This window comes from Apteryx rowi, unplaced genomic scaffold (assembly GCF_003343035.1).
Source record: "Apteryx rowi isolate R43461 unplaced genomic scaffold, aptRow1 scaffold_154, whole genome shotgun sequence".
Taxonomy (NCBI): Eukaryota; Metazoa; Chordata; class Aves; order Apterygiformes; family Apterygidae; genus Apteryx; species Apteryx rowi.
The window spans coordinates 328,850-352,358 of NW_020447797.1; the positions used below are offsets into that span (position 1 = coordinate 328,850).

At 53.9% G+C, this 23,509-nt stretch overlaps 2 protein-coding genes across 12 annotated transcripts in view; one reads left to right on the top strand and one right to left on the bottom strand.

The window, feature by feature from the left end:
- Positions 1–445: 445 nt before the first annotated feature.
- The window catches only part of MAP3K3 (mitogen-activated protein kinase kinase kinase 3), a 64,222-nt gene continuing 41,158 nt past the window's right edge, over positions 446–23,509 (bottom strand). For 3 of the 10 annotated variants that reach the window (XM_026059190.1, XM_026059189.1, XM_026059192.1), the window contains one exon: positions 18,558–23,240. In XM_026059190.1, coding sequence (XP_025914975.1) covers positions 23,012–23,240 — 229 coding nt within the window. In that variant the 3' untranslated portion in view covers positions 18,558–23,011. Of the gene's footprint in view, positions 1,865–3,663; positions 3,749–5,659; positions 5,717–14,202; positions 14,221–16,166; positions 18,255–18,355; positions 18,419–18,557; positions 23,241–23,509 lie in introns of those variants that run through there. The other 7 variants (XR_003252393.1, XR_003252395.1, XR_003252394.1 and 4 more) reach the window with 7 other exon arrangements.
- On the top strand, positions 5,882–12,729 carry LIMD2 (LIM domain containing 2). 2 transcript variants are annotated; one of them, XM_026059196.1, is made up of 5 exons: positions 5,882–6,468; positions 8,256–8,392; positions 10,839–10,883; positions 11,140–11,279; positions 11,931–12,729. In XM_026059196.1, the coding sequence occupies exons 2-5, from the start codon at positions 8,351–8,353 to the stop codon at positions 12,088–12,090; spliced, it is 387 nt and encodes a 128-aa protein (XP_025914981.1). In that variant the 5' UTR covers positions 5,882–6,468; positions 8,256–8,350; the 3' UTR covers positions 12,091–12,729. The 2 variants fall into 2 exon arrangements, with proteins under 2 accessions (XP_025914981.1, XP_025914980.1); XM_026059195.1 differs by lacking the exon at positions 5,882–6,468 and having other exon boundaries at positions 6,536–8,392.

Genomic DNA, 23,509 nt, shown 5'->3' on the forward strand with positions numbered 1-23,509 from the left:
GGCCCTGCTCCCAGGTGGGGAGAGAGGGAGCCGCCGGGAGGGAGGCAGGGATGGAGGGAAGGGAGGAACGCGAAGGCGGAGGGAGCCGCGGAAAGCGGCGCCGCGGGATGAAGATTTCGTTCCCCCCTCCACGCACCCGTTCCCGGGAGCAGGTCGGAGCTGCGCCTGGAAGTTTGGCTTTGGGGGGAGGCTTGGCTGCGGGAAGCGGTTTCGGGGAGGGGGGGTGGGCTGCTCTCGAGATGCCGTCCGAGCCCCCGGGAGATTTTTGGGGGAGCAACACCAGCGCCCCACGCCCCGCGTGGGCTGGGAGCGAGAGCCGAGCTCGCGGGAAGCGCTGGAGGGAGGCCGCCGGCGCCGCGGGGCGCAGCGTTTCGGGGGCTCGCTCCGGGCGGCGAGGTCCTCCTTTGTCGCGTGCCTGCTGGAGAGGGGCTGGACAGATCCATTTTACGAAGCYGATCGGGGGAAAAAAAGCAGAGATGGAAGAAAACCTGTTAGATTCCCAACTCGCTCAGCCCCCTCCGCGAATGCGGGGCAATTCTCATGCGGAGCGTCTCCCGGTGCCCCATCCAGCCCGGCTTGCAACCTTTGCAGCGACGGGTCTTTCATCACCTCCCTGGGGAGGCTGTTGCATGACTGCGAGATTTAATAACAACACGAATACCCCGAGCTCTGACACAGCCCTTAAGAGCCAGGGATCTCCCAGGGCTTCACAAAGGAGAGCAGCTCTGCTTGCATCGGGGTGGGGAAAGGGAGCCCGCAAAAATGAAGCGATTTGTCTGCTGTCGTGCAAAAATAAGGTGCAGAGCCGGGAATCAGCCCTGGGGCTCCTGYGTCCTGGTCCCGTGCTGCAGCCACTAGGTTTTGAGCCAGTCCGATCTGTCTAATCCCACTGGATCGTTTGAGACCAGCTAAGCTACCTTGTAGGTCACATTTTTGATCAATTCGCCATGGATTTCTGCTGGGTGGGCGTCAGCTTCRGAAGAACGAGCCAAGGCGGCGGCCTCGATCACGCCTCAGAGACTGGGCTTTGTCCGTCGAAGACGCCGTGCTAGGGCTCTCAGGGAAGACATCTGGCGCCCCAGCTGAGCTGTCGTGTATTTAAGGCAAGAAGTAGCACGTCTGCAACGTTATTAATGTAGATTACAAAATAATTCTGGTATTAACGTCCTATTGAAACGGGAGCCCTGCAAGAAGCCAAGGGCCAGCTGAGACGTCAGAACCAGCCTCTTAGGCCAGCTCAGCACCAGGGGTGCAAAGTGACCGTTGCATCTTCTATTTCTCTAGCTCAACGCTAGCCGCCTGACCTTTTTTGGTCAACAAAAATCCCACAAGACTTCTCATTAGGGAAGGGAGTTCCTCTTCTGGTTTCCTTCAGCRAGTCAGCACTGCAGGCCTACAAATACCCCCTGCAGCCCCAGCTGGAGGTGGGATTTTTCTTTTCCTTGTCGCCCTTCCCCAGCTCTTGCAGCGCTGTTGTCCATTGTTCGGCAGCTGCCATGTTCCCCCGGAGGTGTCTGCCTTTCACTTCCCTGTAAGTCATTTTTATCTGCCATCTGGGGGTGTCGCAGAGCTTACCTAACTGTTAGTGAAGCTCTGGGTTGGAAAACATTAAATCTGAGTGACGGGATTATTGCAATCGTTATTAAACACACTTTAGATATATTTTGCACTCCTCTGGTGTGCCCATAACACCCTCCATATGGCCAGCTCACGGCYTTTCAGGTGCAAGGAGCCTTGACAACCTCCGAGGTGCCCCAGCACACAGCGCAGAGCCTCGCCGAGTCTTGCTTTTCCGCTTTGCTCCACTGAACCCCCAGGCCCCTGCAGAGCAGYGGATCCTGTACTGGGTTGCACATCTGGGACCCTAGTTGGGAAGATGGAGGTGGAGGCTGTGGCTGGCAGGGCTTTTTCGGGAGCTTTGCTCAAGGTATAGGCTAGCCCACATATGAAACTGCARTTTGAAATCAGGTATTTTACAGGTGATATCCCACAGGAGGAGATTAGCCAACTTCACACAGGCTGTGTTCAGGGAAAGGGGAAAATTATACACAACTACAGGTCCATTAGTTTGAGTACAATAAAAGGTGAGTTTCTAGAACAGGTTTTGGAAGGGAAACCAAAGACATTGGGCTGGGAAGCAGAATAAAATGCAGCATGGTTTTCTCACAGATCACGTCAGGTCAGCTCTGTATCTTCCTTGGGTAGGATAACTGACTTCTAAGACAACAGGGCCCAATGAGTCTTAAGGAGAGCACTTGATGCAGTGCCCCAAGGAAATGATTATTTAAGGTGGAGATGAACTGTACACAAATTGGAAGGAGGAGAAGGAAGAGGACACAGAATTTTCCCCAGGGAGAGATGTGGGGACCGATCTCGTCAGCAGTCCCTTTAGCTCCCGGCTGAGACGGAAGAGCGCTGGCAGGACACAGGGAGCCGAGCAGGTTAGGAGATCTGCCAGCAGTGAGAAAAACCAGCCCAGCAGACAGGAGCATGGTGAGACAGGAGTCCTAGAAATGGYTGAAGTAGAGCTATGCCAAACCAGGCGCTTGGGGAGCTGTAAGGAGCCTGGGGGGAGCTCAGCAAGTGGAGGGCGCTGAAGAAGAAGGAGCATCTGGGATTGCTGGCAGAGGTGACAGGACACAGCCCGAGAAAGAACAGATACATTCAGGTAGGAAATTAGAAGGCGAGGTATCAGGTGAGACAGGAGATGTTTACGGAAGAGACCGTGGAGAAACTGAAAAGGGGAAGGAAGGCGCATTGACAGCTATTTGCTGCTTGTGTTCACTTGCACCAGGTTTATATCGCATTTAATTAACACTGTCCTGCAGAGCTTCCATGTCTTTCTCCCAGTGAAGCAGTTTTTCCTAATGTCCACCCTGAACCTCCCAGCCTGCCGTTTTTGGCCATTGCTGCTTGCTGTATCATCTGGCAGCACTACTGAGAACGATTTGTCTCTGCTGTCTTCGTTAACTCCCCTTCAAGAAGGTGTAGGCCGCTTTTAGATAACCCCAAGCCTCCTCTTCACCAGACTAACACAACTCAGCTCCTTCTATTTCTCCTCATCAGTGTTAATTTAGCAAACATCGGCTGGTGGCCACTCCAGCAGAAGTTCATGGACACCATGAGCTGGCGGGGAAAAAGCTAAAATAGAGCTGCAGCACCCCGTTTGCTCCAAGTCCTCCCTTTCCTTGGGGTTAGTAAACTCATCTCCTTAGCACTGGCCAAGCAGGGCTTTTCCCAGTGTCACCACACGTGACAGCCATGGCTCAGCAGTTTGTACAGCCAGTTGGTGGCATGGGCAGAACTGCAGTGCCCGTAATCGTTCCTCTTCATGAGCTGCCTCGTATTGCCAGCTTCCCCATCCCGTATTCTCCCAGGGAAGCATCAGACCTTCCTTCTCTAGGCTGTTTTGACAAAAAGGCACTTTCTTTCTCTCTGGGTCTGGCTCACGCTTGTGCAGAGCCCAGGCTCTCCGGGAGCCCTGCCGGAGAGCTCCGTCATGGTCCATGCGCGGGGTACCGGTTCCTCTCTGGACTCAGCTGTCCGGGCTGGACCCAGCGCTGCTGCTCGTCGTGCTCTCACCAGTGCCGGTTCCTCCATCGCGTTAGAGCTCGCTCCACACCCGCCAGCGCCTGGGCAATGCCCGTGCCACCTGCCAGCTGGGCTAGCTCCCAGGTCCTTCTGGAAAACGGGCTCTTCTCACCCTCCCAGCAGGCTTTCTGCTGTATTTGTCAGCTGCGTGGAGCTCCTAGCAAGATGGGAGATAGCAGAGGCTCCCTTAAGACCGCGATCTTTAATGGATGGCATAAAACACCTCCCCGGTCCCCGGAATGGGCTGCTCTGTGCTTCAGTTCCCACTTCTGGAAAGCAGATGAACCTCAGCAGCATCCCCCTGCCCCGGCTGCCCCCTCGCTGACGGGCAGGCGCTGGGGACCAGCGCGGCGCCCCTCGGCCCCGTCCTCCCGGGGCCGCGTGCCGCCTCCGCAGGGGAGGGAGAGCTGCGGCAGGGCCGTAGGCGGGAGAGCCGAGCGGGTGGGCAGCGGCGCCCGTCGGGCTYGCTCGTGCGGGTCCTCCGTTGTCGCCCCGACAAAGGCAGCCCTGTTCCTCCGCATGGCTCTTCCTTGTCAGCATCCCGCAGCGTTGCGGCTGCAGAGCTCCTGCCYGCTGGCAGCCTTGCAAGAGGCAGCCCGGGCGCAAGACGCGGCTGGAAAACGGATTAGCGCGGCAGGCTGGAGCCGTGCTGCGGGAGGTGGAGGCCACGGCAGGTTGGTGTTGCATGGCTGTTTCTCCAGAAACCCAACGGCAGCGTAGCGGTGTCCGTGGAAGAGGCTGGGCTAGTCTGCCACGGAGTCCTTCCTCTTGCGTCAAGCCGGCAGGAGCCCGGCCTGGGTCCCAAACACCCGCTCGAGGCCACACAAGGAGACTGTGGCAGAGCCAAGAGCTGAAGCTGAAACCAGGTCCTCCATGGTTGATGCTGGAGCTGTGGCCACCGGGCTCGCTGCGCCGTTCCCCCCCAAGCTGCACCTCGGTGTCCCTCTCTGCTTGAGAAGCCAACACATCCCTGGGTTCGCCGTGAGCCTTCCCTGGCAGTACTGTGCCCGGGCCTGGCGCCGGCCCCTTTGACGCTGACTCTGCGCCACGCGTTGTTTCACGGCGTAGACCAGCTCTGAGTCCCCCAGGCTGCAGAAACAGGAGCCAGCTGTGCAATGAGTTGGGTGATTCTCAGTCTCAAGGAGACAGGCTTTTCCAGCTCCTCTTCTCCTCCTCCCCGAGCAGTCCTGGTGTCAACCCCGTCGAGAGAGGCCACGGGCTGAGCTGGCCATGGAGCCGGGTGTGTTGGCCGCACTAATCCTGCACATATTCTCGGGGACATCAGTCCCCAGAGCAATCGGCTTAATCCACGTCTTCCTGGGGGAGAGGCCTGACAGCCTCTCCGCGGAGGTGCTGAGCCCCTGCCTGTGCCCTGCCACGCTGCCGGCGATACCCGGTGCCCTCGTAGGTCCCTGCCGGATGGGATGGAGAGGGAAGGGGCCCAGCTCCCTCACCCGGCGCTTTGCCTTTGGGAAAGCCTCTTGCGAAGGCGCAGGGATCCCAGCAGTTAACATAGGCTTCACAGGGCGGCTAATGGGAACCATATGGCAGAGAGGGGCCTCTCGCCCTCTGCGGTCCCGTTGCTTTCCCGTACCRGAAGCCCTTCAGCGTTCGGAGAGGCTGTTAGCCAGCAAGGACGGCTCCGGGACCGGGGACATCTAACATCTGCCCCCGGGGCCAGGCAGGAAGGTGAGGGGRGACTGGGAAAAGCTGCCAGGCGAAAACTCTGTGACCGAGCGGCTTCTGGGGGGAACTTGCTCTCCGGAACCCCGCGGAGCTCCGTCTTCAGTGCTAAACGGCAGGGAGCAGCGCKTCTCTCGCCGCTCTCACGTGGCGCGAGGCACACCTCCCCTGCGGCCGCTGGGTGAGCTCCAGCCCCAAGCTCCTGGGTTGAACACCAGCTTGCAATTTCACCAAAAAAGCTTTCAGAGYAGGGCCGGCGGCTGCCGGCGGCGGAGGTCTGGGCAGGCAGATGTTCCTCTGCCCRGCTGGCAGCTTGGGTGCCTGGAGTGTCCTATGGCTCCGGTGCCCTGCAGCTGGCCGAGACTCTGGATCACGCTGAGAGCTCCTCCATGCCTGCCACACTGTGGCCACTGGTGCTGCCATTGGAGGCTGCTCCATCTTCCTGGGAAGAGGGCACAATCCCTTGGAAAAAGGGTTATTTTTTCCACAGGCCCCTGGGTGCTCCCGGTAGGGACGGAAGAGCAGGGGCTGTAGCGCCGGCTGGAGGAAGGGGCTCTCACCCCATCCTCAGCCAGATACTGGAAATCGCGATGAGGAGAGGGCAGGCCTCGGTCCCGTGCTTCCGGGGGGTAGTGTCGGCAGCTACGAGGCTTAGGGAACAGAGGTTTGGAAAAGMCTGGCCCAGCAGTTAGGGTGCCAGCCTCCACCACGGTGGCTTGGACTTTGCTTTCATGCTTTGCCCCAGATGCCCTCCATGTTCCTCAGGAAAATCACAGAGCCTCTCCTGCAGGAGGATTACCCTAGCAATTGCGAAAAGCTCATAAAATCATGCGGCAATGGCCAGATACGTCCCTAAGCAAAGCCGGTGCCACTGGAGTCCCCCCGTGCGTGGAGGGTTGTTGTTAGCGTTGAAGGCCTTGGGCTCAAATCCCCTCCTGCGCGGACTGATGCCCCTTGGAAGAGCAACGACAGCAGCTGGGAGCCTCCTAAAACCCTCCTGTGGTTTCTAACTTCTGTTTCTCTTATCACTTCAAAACACCCTTCCCCTTTGAGGTTTCTACTCCTGCCTCCTGTTCTTCAGCAGGAAGGATATTTGGCAACTTCGAGCCCCGTCCTACAGGGCAGCTACACCGAGGGGGCCTCTCTCAATTGCAGCGAARGCCGGGAGAGCGCGAGCACGGGGCCGCGAGCGGGGTATGTGCACCGAGGGACGGAGGTCGGCAAGGATGGACAGAGGGATCAGGGCTGGGGGCTGTTGGGAGGAAGGAGACCTGGAGGACGGGGCTGGATGGAGAACACCAGTCCACAGGGCAGGATGATGGGGAAGGGGATGAGGGGGGAGGCTGCAAGAGGCCAAGGAACAAATCGCAGGTGGAAAAGGCCAGGGAGCCATGCAGGGAGTGTGTGCACACGGGGAAGAAGGGGACGAAGGAGGGATGGGGAAGCTGAGGGAGAGGAGAAGGTGGCAGTTGGAGGAGGAAGATTAAGTTGGAAGAGGCAGGGAAGCTGCAGGGGGGGAGATGTTTGAGGGAAAGGGGGAGAAGCAGGTGAAGAGGCCAAGGGTTGTGCATCTGCGTTAGAGATGTGTTTGGGTCATGGACCAGGGGGATTTTCTGGGTTCCTCAGGCTCCCCTCCAGGTCTGCACCGTGCTCTGGGCACTGTGCGGACCCCAGAGCGGCCACCCCTTGGCGGGGCTGCCCCGACCCCAGCGCGCACGGGGGCTGTGGCAGCAGCTGCCCGCGTGAACTGCTGCCCGCCCTGCTCCCCGGCGCAGGAAATAACAAGCAAACCGCAGCGGAGACGGGAAATGATGTCGGCAAAATCGGAGTCAGGTTCTCAGACGAGGCTGGGAAAGGTTTGCTGTGAGCCGGGGTGCGATGAAGGCCGTCCAGCCTCCCCCACCGCTGCTCGCAGCCTCGAGCAAAGCTCCCGCGTTGTCTTTGCGCTTTGAAACACGGTCACTAATTTTGGGTGCTCGGCTGGTACGACTCAAGCCTGACTCAAGCTGTTGGGAGCTGGACTTTATAGGCAGCCAAAGAGCCCCAAAACTAGATGTTTGCAAACGTCGCCACGACCTTACGCTGGCCAAGCTGCCTCCTGCAAGCTCTGCACCCAATCCCTGCCCCTGCGCCCTCCATCCAGGCTCATCTCCTACCACCTGGGCTTCCCCAGGGTCCACGCGAGACCTTGGGCAGCTGGGAAGCTTCTGGGGAGACAGTAGGAGACAAGAGCAGGTTTCGGGAGGAGAGGAAAGCAGCCCCAGACAGGAGCATAGGGCTGGTTTGCCGTCCCCCAGCACTCGTTCCCGTCATCGCGGAGCCGTGTAGCACGACACAGCGCGGGGCGTCGGGGCCGAGACTGCGGGTTCGGGGTGCCCTGCTCCGCCRCAGCCTCCCTCCACATCGCTCGCTCTGCTCTGCATCCCTGTTTTGCATATGCAAAACAGGGCTCAGCAAGCCTGACCTTTTACGGGTGTTTTGAGGGTAAGATGCGATGGGGAAAAACCCCTGAGGACCCGTCAGCGTCTTCGTCTGGCTGTTACCACTCGGGGTGGTTTGTAACGCTGCTGTTTTTTTTTTTTCTGTGCTGCATCAAAACTGTGCTGAGACCTGTCAGACTCCATCCTCCCGGACACCTGAGCTGTCACATCCGAGGCCACAGCCTACTGGTCTCAGCCAGAAGGGGACCCAGCAATGCCTTTGCGTGGGAAAGGGCGCTGCCCCTCCTGAGCTGTACACCAGCTTCCCCTCGGCGCCCCGGCTCACCTGCCATGTTCCCCTGACTCTCCCCGAGCAGTCTCCACGGACCTGCACCTCCTGTTGACCAGTCCAGTCTGGCAGGCCTAAACTTCTTGGGTTCCCCCCAAAATCCCGCGCTAACCTACAGAGCCCACCGATGTGTCGGTGTCGTGCACCGGCTCCCGCAGAGCCGGCTCCGGGGCCCCGTAACAGCCACGCTCCTGCTGACATTTCCTTTCCAGGTGTTGCAAGAGGCCTGTCTTGGACACCTCCTCGGGGAACGCTGCCCTGCGAACGCCAGCCTCAGGATTAACGAGAAGGAGGAGGAGAAGGAACCATGTTCCAGGCCAAGGGACCTGCCAGCACACCCCCAACTCACGTACGTAGCATCCTCTGCGGCTTGCACGAGAATTTGCAAACCAGGCTGGCTTGTTCGCGGGGCTGAAGGGTGTTTACTGGGGACAGGGATGTGCCAGCAGAAGGTGCTGTTTGCTGAGCCCGCTGCAAACGCAGCGTCCAGGCTCTGGCCCACCCCGYGCAGAGCTGCTCGCCCTGCTCTTGTCTCGAGTTGCTCTCTGTTTGTTTGTGTTTCCATGGCTTTCTGCGATCACAATTGAGAGCATGCGAGTTGCTGAGCATCGGGGTGATTGGAGATGGAAAAACAAAAAGGCTCAAGAACATCGCCTGCTGGGACAGGATGTGGCCCTTCCCCGAGGGAGGATGTATCAGATATGAGATAGATAGTGTGCCTGATCGGAGCCAGGAGGCTGCCGAGAAGYGACGAGCGATGGTGGATTGCCTGTAGCCTTGGGAACGGATGTGCTACAGCTTCAAAGAGGCAGCGTTTTCCTTCGCTCTGCTCGGCTGGGTTAAGCCCGAAGCCCAGGAGAGCACCTGCGGCTGCTTCGCCAGGGCTGAGGGATGCAACTGGTTTTACAGGGCCCGAGTCTCCTTTCTGCCCAGGTCTCTCTGTTGACTTTGGCTTACTCCTCCGGCCTTGTGCTAGAGGGAGTGAGAAGAAAATCACATCCCTGACCTCAGTCAATGAGAGCAGCTGGGAAACATCTGAGGAGGCAGCTTGGTGAAGTGAGAGTTTCCTGTGTGTCTCTTAGTTTCCAAAAATACCAAGGAGAAATGATGGGGAAGGAAAGAGCGGGAGGAACTGGGATGGAGGATCAATCCAGGGGCAGGGAGACAGGGCAGTTCTGGCCAAGCAGAGCTGAGCGGGCAGTGGCAGGACGGTCAAGGAGGCAGCGGGGAGATGTCTGGGGTCATGCTGCCCCCGTGCTCGGAGTGGACGGTGCCGAGGGTGCCCCGGTCTGGTTCAGAGCAGCCCCAGTCGCCCCACACTTGCTAAAAGCTTGTTTACCCCAGCAGCGGGAGGAGAGGTGGCCGATTTGGGAGGGGATGAGCCGTTACGGCTGCAAGGCTGTGCACCCACGCACCAAAGGGGCTACGCATGATGGAACCCAACAAATCCCCTGCCCAGGGCTGCTGTCTGCATGCACTGAGAGACCCAGCTCCGAGACGCTGGGGGCAAAGGCAGAGGCATCTCRGTGCATGGACCCCTCTGCCCTGGCGCTCCCTCTGCAGCTGTAGGGTCTGAGGAACCTCTAACCCTGCCAAGCTGCTGAAAGCGATGGAGCCTGTCTTCAACCGGCTGTGCCCTGCCACCCTCCCCACCTGCACGCAGGCTGCAGGGACTCGTGAAAGCTTTTCGATCTCGCTTACGGCGCAGGCATTTCCTGTGCTGCAAAAGGAGTGGGACTGGCGCAAAAGCAAAACATCCGGCAGGGGCGGCCAGCACAGCGTGCTCCGTGGTGGACAGGGGCACCCCAGCTTTGCCCTCTGAGAAGGGGGGACAGTCTACCACACTCTGACAGCAAAAGCCCTCAGCTCATACTGGGAATAACACTAGAGCCCTGTGCACCTCCAGCAACAGCAGGGTTAATTATCACTCTCCAGCCCTACCGGTAGAGAGGCGATTAGGGGGAGGGCTGTTGGCCAGCAGCAGCAAGACCAGAGTCTCCCACCAGAGAAGAGCTGCTGTTAATACAGAGCCTTGCAAAGCCTGCACATGCGAAGATTTGTCCGTGCAGATCACCAACGGGGTTTGCCAGGGGCTTCCGCTGCAGCAGTTCTGCAAAGCCCCGTCCCCGCTCTACGTTGGCCATGGCTTGAGCTGAGCCGATCGGTGCTGTCCCGAGGGATATCGAACCCGGGATGCTTCAGCTAGGCTTCTCCTCTTTGCTGTTATTGCTGTGGGCTAATGCCAGCCCTGTAGACATGCTGCCCTGGGGCTGCTGAATTCCCCCCGATCTGAGCTCATGCGCCACCTCCATGAAGCAGCCAGGGCGTCTGCCACGCCGGGCCACGGAGGAAGCAAAGCTGTGATGGGCTGCAAATACCTGACACGGAGGCTTCAGGGACCGGTGCTGGATGAGGGAGAACTGGCTGCTCTGTCCCCCAGGGCCCTGGGCAAGTCCCACAGGCTCCCGGTGCTGAGTCCCCCTCTCTGCAATACGGAAACGACCTTTCTTCTTTTTCTGTTTTCCTCTCTTCCTTCTCATCTCTTTGGGGAAAGCGCCCCTGCGCAGGCAGTAGGGTGCATGCCAGGACCTGACCGAGGTCACGGTCTGGGGGCAGGTGACTTCAGAGACTGTCCCTGGTGCAGGTGTCAGCCAGCTGAACGCTGCTGCCGTGTCCCAAGGTCCTGCTTTAGCTGCTGGTACAAATCCTCTGCTGCTTCGCGTTAAGAGCAGCTCCGAGATTGCAGCAGGTCAGTCCCGACCCTCATTTTGATTCTTCTCTTCTTCCCTCCCCAGGAGGCAAAGAACAACTCGGGAGGGAGCACGGTGCAGCGCTCCAAGGTACCTGTGACTCCGGCATCCTACTGACTCACGGCGAGGGGGGAAGGAGAGCAGGCCAACGCCAAGCACCGACCCAGCCTGGTCTCAGTACCGTGGCCCAGGGAGGGCAAGGGGAGATGGGGCTGCTTCGTGCTAACCAGGGCTCCAGCAAAGTGCAGCATGGATGCTGGGGAAGAGGGCGGTGGTGGGAGCTGGGCACAGGACCTCCCCAACCCCGTCCTCACAACCACTCTCCTTTTGGTCTCCCCTTGCCCAGTCCTTCAGCCTGAAGGCCCAAGTGAAGGAGATGTGCACGGCCTGTCAGAAAACCGTCTACCCCATGGAGCGGCTGGTGGCGGATAAGCTCGTCTTCCACAACGCCTGCTTCTGCTGCAAGCACTGCCACACCAAGCTCAGGTGAGCCGCGCGGGGAGGCTGCCGGCTGCTCGCTCAGGGCAAGGCGGCATCGCGCTCTGCCCAACCTCCGTTTCACGTGCAGCACCCACCCACCCATCGCAGCCCCTTCTTCTCGTAGGGTGGCTAAAGACCCCCTGCCCCCTCCATCACAGCAGAAAAGGGCTCATTGCCCAGCCCGTCCTGAGTCTCATCTGAAACGTGCCTGGTATGGAAGAAGACTTTTTCCTCATCAGATTACCCCAAAGGCCAGGCGTGGAAAGCGGAAGGGAGGAGAAGGGCAGCCCCGACCCCTCTGCCCTACATACATGCAATTAGCAAGAGACTGCGACAAATTAGAGGTTCTGCTGCTTCTCCGTCCCCTTGAGAGYGGAAATAAGGCCCCACGGTGACGTGGAGCTTAGCTAGAGCTTCCTCCTGGGCGACAGGCACAACGAAAGCCGAGCTGCCCTGCAAGACCCCCCTTACAGATCTCAAAGGATGCTCACAGCAGCCCCTGATGTCCTTTTTCTGCTAAGAGCCGCTCCCTGCATGCACCCTCCCCCTTCCTCCTCTCTCCCCGTGCCCCGTGCCCTCACGCGCTCCCCACTAGACATCCTGGCCCGCGGCGAGCCCAGCCGGGCGGCCGGCTAACCGCCGCGCTCCTTCCCGCAGCCTGGGCAGCTACGCGGCGCTCCACGGCGAGTTCTACTGCAAGCCCCACTTCCAGCAGCTCTTCAAGAGCAAAGGCAACTACGACGAGGGCTTCGGGCGCAAGCAGCACAAGGAGCTGTGGGTGCACAAGGAAGTGGAGAGCGGGACCAAGTCGGCGTGAGCGGGCCCGGCCGCCCCTGCCCTGGAGCCCCGCAGAGACGGCCCAGAGCAGCGCTGAGCCGGGGGCTAACTGAGCTGATGTAAAGCAAAGGCGACGCGCGAGCCTGGGGGCAGTAAGGGGAGGGAGGCAGCCCGGCCCCAGGCTTCGGGGCTTTTGGAGCACGTTCAGAGGGGTCCTGCGGGCCGTAAGGACAGGGGAGAGGTTACCGGGGCACAGCCCCAAACCTGAAGCCCTCTCTGCAGGCCTCTTGCCCTGATGAGATCAGGCAGAAGCACTTGCCCCCGCAGGACCCCAGCCCTGTTCCCAAATTTCAGACCTGCAGCCACGGAGCAGGAGAAGACCTGGGGGCTCTGAGAGCCAGCTCCAACCTAGCCTGCAAGGCAGAGCAGCGCTCCCAGCTCCTGTCACACCGCTCACGCCTTGCCGGGGCTCCGATTAAAGGAGGGTCTTTGGTTTACATCAGCTCAGTTCAGCTGGGATCGTTCAGCCTTACGGATGTTGCCCTGCGACTGTTTAACAGTGTCTTTTTTATATTTGCCTTCGATTGGTACGTTCGGCACTGGAGCCTAGCATGGCGGCTTCACGCCTGACACCGCGCCATGCTCTTTTATTTTTGTAATACATGGTTTTTGAACCTTCCCTGTCTTGTCCTGTGTTCCCGGGGGCCTGAGGAGGTGGGCGCAGGGGTTAGGACTGCCTCCTACCAGCCCGTTAGGGTGGAAAGAGCCTCTGCCTACGTAGGATCAAAACAACTAGTGCCGGGTACGTGCGTATAACATTACGACTGAGGCAGACTGTTCCTTTGGGGATCGACCCAGGACTTCACACCTCGCACCAGCCTCGCTAGCCCGAGAGCCCTGCTCTCGGCCACAGCTGTACCTGCACATCAGGCGACGGTGCAACGCGCGGGTGGGTTTGGGCCAAGCCCATCTGCTGAGCCGCGATGTCTGAGCAGGATAGTCCATGCAAACTGATGAGCYCACCGAGACCTGCCAGGTTGGAGAGCCTGGTGCAGTGAAACCAGGGAAAGCTGGTGGGTCCATTTTTAATTATTATTTACCTCCCTCCTTCCCACACACTTTGCAAACCGGTTTGCAAGGGTAAGCGTGAAGGCACCTTGCGTCCTTTAAATGCTATGGGAGCTTGGCCTTTCAGCGCCCACCCAGCAGAGGTGAGGCAGAGCGTCAGGGCCATTTCCCTGCCCTTCTCCCTAGGAAGGGCTAACAGAAACCGCCAGCAGGGCCACAGCCTTTGCGAGAAACAGTGAGAGCTCCTGCCCCCTCCCTGCCTGGTAACATCAGCTTCCGCTGAGCAAGTCCTGTCTGTCCCCAACCCCGCTGTGAGAATCAGACGCAACCACGAAACCAGCAGCCAAGGAGTAAACGGGTGTGGAGAGGACTGCGGGCAGCCCACAGGAGTGCCCGGAGGGACAAACGGTACGTGGACAGGCGTGGATGTAATCCAGCTCACTGGGTGCTGCTCCCAGGGCAGCCGTGGTCCTCCTGGGGCCCCGGGCACGTCCTGGCCGCCAGCCAGCATCTCCGCAGCTCTCCGCTGCCGGCAAAGCAGGCTGCAGTCGCACCTGATCTCCGAGAAGATGCATGCTGGATGACTCCTGAAGTCCCTCCTGTTGCACAAGTTATTTCCCTCTTTAGGTTAAAAGATTTTTTTTAAAAGGGTTTTTTGGTTTTTTTGGGGCCCACATCTGTCAGATTGCAAACTCTTCCGGGTAGGGACTGCCTGGGGATTTACAACGCCAGCACAGCAGGGACTTTACACAGACAGAGACCCCGGCGAGGCTCAGAGCAGCAGCTTCGGCCTCCCAAAGCGCTTTGCCTGCCGCGATCGTACAGGTGCTGCCGACTCCATCTCGCAGTGACACGCGGGCGGCAGAGTTACACCACAACAAAAGCCGCTTCCCGACCAACCCTGCACGATTCAATGCAATAAACACAAAACCGGCGAGTGCTTGCCGCTCTGCGGAGAGCAGGTTGTGATCCTGTTTGGGCCCCGGCCCCTTCCTTCAGCAGCGCCGGCGCAGAAAACGAAAGCAGACTCCTCGATTTCGCTTCCTGCTTCTCGCTGGCTTCACTTCCCAATTCTCTCACATTAGCAGGGGGCTGCTCTGTTCTGCACAGCAGGGAAATTGTACACAAAGCTTAATAAATGACGCTTGATGATTTGGGGGTGGGGGAAGGAGAAAAAAAAAATCCCCTCAGCTTCTAAATGTTGGGCCTTTGGTTAAAAAGAAGTTAGTTAAGAATGAACACCAATGATGATGATGCATTTCTTTCCTCCCACCTAAACATTGAGGCTTGGGATTTTGTTTCAAGAAAAGCAGCAACCACTATTTTCTGTCAATTCACTTTCCTATACGCCATTCTCCTATGGGCGCAACCAAGTCTCGGTGATAGAGCAGAAACAGAGGCAGCACATACAAACACGAGAGGGGTTAAATCTCCAGCCTGCTGTATGGTTGCTTTCTGCACGGCCCCTTTGGCTGATTCGGAGAGCAGAAACCAAGATCCAGGCTCTCTGGTACCCTAACGGGCTCCAGCAATCTGACCAGGATTCAGGGAGGGAAGTGAACCAGGTGAATGTCAGATTCACGCACGGGGAGAGAAAGGTTCGACACAGCCGCGTTTCCCAGCACGGCTGCTGCACACGAAGCAGCCGACGGCAACTCCTGCTTCCCTGATTAACGCGCCGGGCTCTGCCCGCAGGGAAGCTCCAGCGGTAACACACACGGGAAGATGTTTTAAACAACGCTCCGAGCTTATCTCATCTGCCTGATATATTCGAAAGATGACGCGCTGCACAAATGACAAGGCACGCTTTCCCAGGGAGGATCGGGAGAAGCGGAGGCAGTACACAAACCCCAGCCTGAAATTCGTCTGGTTGCGATGCTTTAGTAAACCAGCGGTTTAAAAAAACAAGTCCAGATCATTGTCTCTTTGCCCTTAATGTTTAGCTAAGATCTGGGGACTTAGGGAGTTGCTCTCAGCAGGATGAGAGCAAGTCTCATTCTCCTGGGATGGGAAATCTCCTTTTTGAGCCATCCATGCCCTATAATGCACCTTTTGGACARCACACACAAAAGTCTCGTTTCAGAGCAGACACCGCCACTTCTCACTGCAACACCCTTGCTTCAAACCTCAATCTTTAAACCCAGGTGCCATCGTTTCTAATTCCGGCTGCTAACAGCCTCCCTTCACCAGCAGTCCAAGCCGGCGATGTGCTGCTGGTGCTGCAAGCGCTCAGCTACCAGGACCACGGTCAGGATGCTCAGACTCTGCCGTTGGCCAGGCTGCACGATCTAGCAGGGAAAGCACCACGAAGAGGAGCAGGACCACAGGTTGCCAGCGGCCAAAACTGCCAAAAACTACTACAGCTTTTTATTCAGAATTTCTGAGAGGCCAGAAGCCAGCCATCACCTCGGAGAAGCCGGGGGCAGGAGAGCRCCCCGCGCTCCCCCTGCTGAACCTCGGCAGCACTGCACAGAGGCGGTGCGCAGCGGCACCCGGCGCCAGCCTGGGACAAGGCCGTTTCCGAACGATGCAGAGACAGAAGACGTCCAGACAGCCGCGTCCAGAAAGAAGCCGGCGGCGTTTGGCAAGTGGAACGAGAGCGAGGCAGAAAGACGCTGCCTACAGGCCTGCTCGAGGAAGCTGCAGAGAGCTTGCACCCAGTCGTGCCGAGATGAACCACCTGAAGATCCCTTCAAGTTGCGTCCTAGTCCCTGTTGTGGCTTCTTCACGCTGCTCCGGCACAGAGCGAGTGGCGTAGCAGCTCCAGAGAAAAATATCCCCGGCACAGGAGCAGGAGAAGCAGCAAGAGCTGCAGCCAAAGCAGCACACGCCAGGGCTCTCTCGGGCTGCAAGGCAGCAGAGCGAGAGCTCAAGACCAGCTGCTCCAAGAGCAGCGCAAAGGCTCTTCCAGGGTATATTGATGACTACTGCAACACTTAAACTGGCCGTTAATCTGCGGCATAGAAAATGGCACGTTGCCACCTGCGCTTCCTTTCCTCCAAAGCACCACACGAGGTCTCGTCTTGCCACTCAAGCAGCAATAGGGCTGATGAGCACTAAGCAGCTTTTATTTGTACTACACACATCACAAGTTCCTTTTATGTTTCCACACAAGCTCAAGGCTTCCATGTTACCTACCCGCCTTTTTGCTGATGAACTGACCTTTTACAGAGTCTAAAATCCAAGCCAAGAGATTCATGCAATGAAAGATGATTTTTTGGGAAAAATTATTAAGAATCCATCTATATTTATGCCATCCAGATGTCCAGTTTTGGACAAGACAGAGTATTAGGCCGAGATCAGCACCAGAAGAACAAGTGACATGACAGCTAACCATGCCAGCATTTCCTGGATATAATGCAATACACCCACACCCAAGCAGTATTAAATCCAGAAAATATTGTTCCTAGATTAGGCTTTACTATCCCAATAGAAATAGCCACAGTGGTGTAGTATAACCAGCCTATTTGAAGATTTAAAATTACAATCGTTTCAGAACTGCTTAACACCGGATTTAAAGAGAAGTCACCCTTCCCGCAGCCACACTATGCATCATTGTTGCATGTAACAGAAATGACCAGAAACCAAAAAGGCAGTAGATGGCTTTTAGCTGCATTTCTTTTGTGCATTAGTCATTTTTTTGTGGCTGAGCATTTTCACCTGCAAGCCAAGCTTCCAGCCATTTCCCAGCCCCTGCTCGAACACCGCCTAAGGACAGGCATGGTGAAGATACCAGTCAGGACCACGCAGCTCAGTACTGATGGAAAAGAGGATCACTGCAGAGCCACACGCTTTTGTGAGGGGTGAGTCCAGGAGAAAACAGACCATCATACAGGCCTACGGTGTGAATCTCAGACTCATAAAGCAAAAGTTACCACAGAACATACTCAGTAGCAAGGGGAATGAAGGTATCAGCTGTGGGAAGAACCTCCTAAAGTAATTGGTTTTCAGGGCCTGGGAGTTTCTAAGCTCCTCCTTCAGCAAAAGCAGGATTTTCAGGTTCTAACACACACAAGGAGGGCGTTAGAAACAGCGGGAGGTGGTTATTTCTAGCGCCACACAACATTTTTGTTCTGGGACAGCTTCAGTTGTCTGGTTCTCATCTGTTCTGGGACAGCACACAAGTGCCACGCACGTAGCTGTTGCATCTGCAGGAGGTTCTATTGCATCAGCCTGTTATCCCATTTATTCGTATCTGTTTATACTTTACATTAACAAGTATTTCAAAATTTAATTGGCATAGTAACTAGCTACACACTGGCCTGGGAAAAGGGATTACAGGGAAGGTTGTGGCCAGCATCTCAAGGGAACATGCTGGTATTCAAACCACTGCTCAAGTGACTTAAGACACTGAAGACAAGGAGCTGCATAAAAAGACAGAACAGTACCAGGGAAAAAGAGCATTTGAGCAAGGAGTTTAGAGGAATTTTATAGGAGCACTATTTCTGTCCTTTTCTAAGATAGCATCCAACAAAACAAACAAACAAATCAAACCTAAAAATATTTGGAAACATGGTCATCCATTCCCTTGCCCTACTCTGGGACAACTAAGTTTATCTCCTCCCAAATCCCTAGTGCACTCAAGGCAAGACTACATGGATCCCTCCACTTCTGCCAGGAGGCTTTAGTTCTGGACACGGAGCTCATTGTATCTCCAATTTGCCTGAAGTGCAAAAGCTTTGCTTCTCCAAATTTTTGCTTTCTAGAAAGACTAGATAGCACATTTAAAGGAGAAACAATCCAGAAAGCTTCAACTGTCTCCAGACATTTAAAATAAATACGTTTGCAAGCAGTACTGAGCTTCATGAGCTAGAACTGGAGTTACCCACTTAGCAAGCTAGCTACTCTGGGGTATTCCCTAGAGAGTTCCCAGCTGTAACAAAGCACACTAGGCCATCAGACATTATTGTGGAAATGATGACAAGACCATGAGGCAATGGTTAGTAACTACCCGAGTCCCTTCTCCCTACCTGATGACGACTCCTGTTAGGTACCGATGAATCGAGAACATTTACAGAGCTGGGCCCGGACTACAGAGGTCACTAGCATAGCACAATCCAAATGCAAAATTCAGCTTCTGCTCTCCATCAGCAGGATCTTCACATGAAGAACCAATAAATCAGTCCAGCTACTTTCCTGCAAGGTAAAATGAGGTCACTGCTATTTTTACACACTATGACATCAGGGATAGTGGAAGGATCCAGACAGAGCCAGTCTCGTAGAGGATGCACACTTACCCGATCCAAGAAGCAATGCTTCACAAATAGGACACTTCCCCATCTGTCCCAAAGAATAAATTCCTGAAAGGAAAAAATTCTTCCCTTAGTCAAGGTCAGCCCCTTGGTTAGAAGGAAAACTAGTTGACTTATTCACTTAGCCAGAGGCACCACTTGCACAGGAAGTGAAAGATACTGAATTGCAAACAACCACCCAAAAGGCTTTCATATAAATGATAATTTTATTGTAAATAAAACGATACATTGGCCTGGCTTTGCACTGCAAGCCCCCGGTCGGTATATATAGACTACTGGTTCAAGGTCTTCTGCACAATCCAGGTTAAAGCAATTTCTCCCTGCTCTGCACAGTTTATATCAGACTTGTATCCACAGATAACAAGGTCCTTTTCTTCATTTCTGAACTGTCTCCTAGGCACAGCTACCTTTCTAACTGGGAAATTCAGAGCTGCTCAGTAGGATTTGCTCCTAAACAAGRCTGGGGTTTAAAGACCCAAAGCCCAAACACCACTAAACCACAGAGGACACCTATTTTTCTCTGAAATTAAAGACACAGGCCGAATACTCCCAGCTCCAAGGGCAGGTACCAAGGTGACAGCCACAGGCCTGTACATATTCAAAGACATAAAAACCTTTCCAACCAGCAGCTATTACCCTCAGCACCAGTCACTGGGAACTCATTCAGCCCCCCACCCTGTACAGCTCTTGATATCTGGCCTTTGCCTACCAGGGGAAGCTTGTACAGCAGGGATATATATTTACTGAGGTTTCACAAGTTATCTCGGTTCTCTTGGCACTTGGAAATAACATGTGTCACCTGAGCAGGTACCAATTTCCCTCTGGGTCAATTTGTTTTGGTAACTAATGGCAAAGGGAACTGCTTGCAGCATCTTTGAGTCCTTTGGAATACTACCCCAAAAATATGGACCCCCCCCCCCCAAATTGCTGCAAGCTATAGCAACTACAATAGGCAAAGATCAGATTTACTGGAGAACAAACAAATAACCTGGAATGCACAGAATCGTCACACCAAGACCAAAATGCCAATGGTTTGTTTCCTAACAAGCTCAGGGACAGCTGAATCTCCCATTCTCTCAAGCTCCTTTCTAATGGGAATTTCAGACACTTCCCTGCCCAGCTCAGCGTCTCAACTGTTTCAGGATAATGATCAGCTATTGGATTTTTTTTTGTTTTCACCCCCAGACAGAATATTTTCCACTTCTGCAGTGCTTTCAATTGAGGATCCCAATATGCAATATTCACTGTATCTCCCTCCCTGGACGGAACAGCTGAAAACACAAAATGACATTTGGAGTGGACACAATAGCTTATTGTTAGCCTGGCACTCCTCCTCCATGCTAAATGAGTTTATTCCCAGTTTTTTTCCAATTCTGCCAGGATAAAGAATCCAGATGCAATTCAATTTAAGCGTATAAATACATTTACGTCCATTTCAAACTTCTTTGCAGCCAGAGCCATGTTAGGAGACTGTGGTATAAATGTAGGCCCCAAGTTTATTCACCATAGCAGTGCACTTAGGAATCCAGATCTTCCTTTTCCATAATCAAGAGGGCTGTGAGGAAACAAAGAGTGCATTTTGGCTTGGCTCTACTTGTTATAAACCATCAGCAAATTCTCTGCAAAACCAGCTGCTTTTTTTCCTTTTTAAATTCATAAAGGCGTCAAATTTATTTCCCATCCTCCCCCCTACCCCGTAACAGTCGAGTCGATATATATAAAAATCACCAAATATGATCTTTTACGATATAAATAAAAAAAGTATGAGGCATCACCGTTTACATGATGTAAAAAGAGCTAAAAAAGAGCGATATAAACTACATTCATAAAAGTGCATCTCCAAACATACAAGTAATGCTTTGGCTTGTTCCTGTGCCGAACGGGTGGCATTGGGTCAGGTACTGGAATACAAGAAGTCCAAGCTGGCACCCCATGTTCTCTGTCGCTGTACAATTGCTATTTACTTTCATTAATACAGACTGGAATACAAGTGTATACACAGAGTAGGCACATTTCAGCATAGGTGGTGGGAATTTCCAAAGCTCTGGGATAGGGCCAGGAGCTCTGGCGGGGAAAGGACTGAGCCCATCAGATGCTCTATGCTCTGCTCCGGAACAGCCTTCCATGATACATATGAGGTAAAAGCCACAACAGATCCTGAGGATTGAGTTGCTTTGAAACATTAAAAGTTACACCGTTTCCTCATGCCCTATTCTCCCAAAACGCAACGCGCAGGACAGCAAGGAAAGACCGTGGATGAAGGTCTCAACTTGGTGAGGACAAGCCAAGGGTACAGAGAAAGCCGTGCGGACAGGACTGCTACATCAGTCTCGACTGCTGCGGCATGTCTGTAGGTTAAACTCTGATGAAGATTCCTATCTTTGGTATATTTAGGTGCTAGTTGCAAGGCTTGAAGAGTGCTACCGGGCCCCACCGGAGTGCTGACCACCCTACTTCTGTCAAGACCACAGGAATGACTTCACATTCCTCTGCAGCATACGCGGCCCCAGCAAACCAGTGTGAAACGCTCCCTAAAACAGCATAGTAGTGTTATGCCCTCGCTTCCCTCCGGTGCGAGTGACAACGAAGCGCAGGCCAGAAGTCAGGCCACATGTCTTGACAATTTGGGATCAAGTTCCAGGCTTTGTAAAGATCAATGGAAGTGCTTTCACTGGAATTAAATAAATTATGGAACAAGGGCTTTCATAAAAAAAAATTCCCCTAAGTGCCTGCAACCTAAACAGTGCATCCTTGTAGTAGTGCAGGAGAGCCCGAAAGTGAAACCAGCTAAACACTAGCTTGCTTTCACCGATTATACATTGCTCTGAGTTTGGCACAGAAAAACCACTTCAGATTGTTATACCCTTTCAGGGCTTTGTTTTTGTCTTTAAATTCAACACATTATTTATCATGTGTTCAAGGAGCTTTGTTTCATTAAAGTCTCCCTTAGCCTGCTACGAGCGTTCACTTAAAATGAACTTCTGTTAATTTTACTGCACTACAAAAGCAATTTTCAAGCTTTTTTTTTGTGCTATGTGGACTCTTAATATGGTTTCCAATAGTAGTGCAGAGCACCTTTAATTCTGCTCTGTAAAGCAAAATTTTAGCTAATGGTAAGTTTGCTTTTCCCAGTTTCTTTTCACACAGATACCTTATAATTAATCCATGGATCCCCAGTGCTTAAAAACCACTGCTTTTTTATCAGTGAAATCAGGCCTATTAGTGCACCAATTAACATACAGCATTTGACGCTAGTAAGCCATCAGGAACTCAATTATCAGAGACGTGGTACACTTGGAACGCAAAATGACTTGTATACATTTTGCCGGTACCTCTATGGGGATCTCCACAACTTTCTTCTTGGTCAGTTAATTTTAGAAATACGCTAGCATTACAAATGTTCCCTACCTTTGTTTCACTGTTTGACTTAATTTGTACAAACACTTATTTAAATAGGGCCATAACATTTTATGGAAACGTTAAATGAACACTTGCACATCTGTAAAACAAAACATGCACACCGAAGGGTCGAGCTTGATTCCATCCAACTGTGCCTAAGTAAACTAGTGTCCGGCAAATTCTCAAGAAAAAAAAAAAAGGCAACCCATTTTCTTAACTTTTTTTAGGGCCTGGACTAATGGAAACGCATAAGGTTTTCCTGTAATTAGTTCTTGGGCACCAGTTAAATTATCTTTGGTTTAAGGGATGGTAAAAATTTACCAGCTGAAAAGACAGGTGCAATAGAAAGCTGTCCTGCAGGACTCCCTTCCAGAAGGGTTTTGTTTAAAACCAGCAATCCTAGGGAGATGAAGCAGGAACACAGATTTGCTTGGCTGTGAGGACACAAACTAACCAACACTGTCCTAATGCTAGAACAGATCAAGCCTTGGAAATCAAGCTCTGGATTTTCTAATGGCAGTGGGAGACCCCTTATCTTAGGCCCTGGAGTGATTGCATTCTGCTGAAACTTTTCTGATTATCCTGACATTTAGCTATAAAGACCTCCCTCGCCCCCATCCCCAAATCCATGGTTTCATTATAAAATAACACTATTCACATACTTTTGAATCAATATTTTCTGAACACCTTCAGATGCTGAATACTTAAGAAGAAAAATATATAATTATATAGCGAGCGCATGCTCAATGACACATGGCTTTTTGCTGGATTCTTGTACTACAGATGCCTCGAGAGCCCTAGCAGTCTGGAAAACAGTGACCCACACTGTGCAGCCACTTGTGGAGGGCTGGTCTGGATGGCTGTTGCACATCTCTACTCTGAAGAGCGCAGTTTTTCCAGTTCCCACTTTGGTCCAGATTTCTTCTACGTTCAACCAGTGAGACACTTTTAGATCCCCATTCTTTGGCCTGCAGAAAACATGCAGCCAGCTGCAATTTCACATCAAGATAGCTAGGGCAAAAATGCAGCTCTGTTTGGACAGCTGTCGGTAGAGTAACCATTAGTCCAGCAAACAAAGGTATCAGGCACAAGAGCAGACCCTAGGTTCCTTGGCATAACTTCCCCAAAGGACTAGGACAGCTGAGTTGGCATTTTGAAGATGCAGCACCACAACGGGCAGTTGCAACTAGACCAGACAGGGGCACTGAAAGCCCAGCAGGAGCTGCTAGCAAGGGAGGTAATTCAGTACTGGAGCTGTGCAAACTGATGTCTGAGCAGCTCTTCAGCAGAGGGTCTGTGCCTGGCTTCCACAAAGATTTGCTTTAGAAAGTCCCGGCAATGTTCTGATATGTGAGAGGGGAGCTGGGGGTTGGTTGGCTGGGTGGCGATCTTGAAAATGGCTGCCATGGCTTCGTACTCTGCCCAGGGTGGTTTCTCTGTCAGCATTTCCACAACAGTACAGCCAAGGCTCCTGGAAAAGCAGATAGGAGAGGGGGAAAAAAAAAGTGAGAAACGACTCACACCATGCACAGTGTTCAGAGAGAGCTTCCAAGCAGCCGACATCAAGGTACGGCTCTGCTCTGAAAACAACTCTAAAATGGCTTTGTGCTCAGCAAACCCCTCGTGTGCACAGATTCTCAGCCGGATCTGCCAGCATTGCTGCTTTTTACTACTGTCAGTCTAACCGTGAGCAAAATGCTGAGACAGGGAGGCTGGTTTCCACTGTGGTTCTCACGGCAT

Bases quoted from the DNA above. Each gene is read 5' to 3' on its own strand.
- LIMD2 (XM_026059196.1), top strand. From the start codon at position 8,351: ATGTTCCAGGCCAAGGGACCTGCCAGCACACCCCCAACTCAC. The intron at 8,393-10,838 runs GTACGTAGCATC...TTCCCTCCCCAG, and splicing joins CCAGCACACCCCCAACTCAC to GAGGCAAAGAACAACTCGGG. The intron at 10,884-11,139 runs GTACCTGTGACT...CCCCTTGCCCAG, and splicing joins GCACGGTGCAGCGCTCCAAG to TCCTTCAGCCTGAAGGCCCA.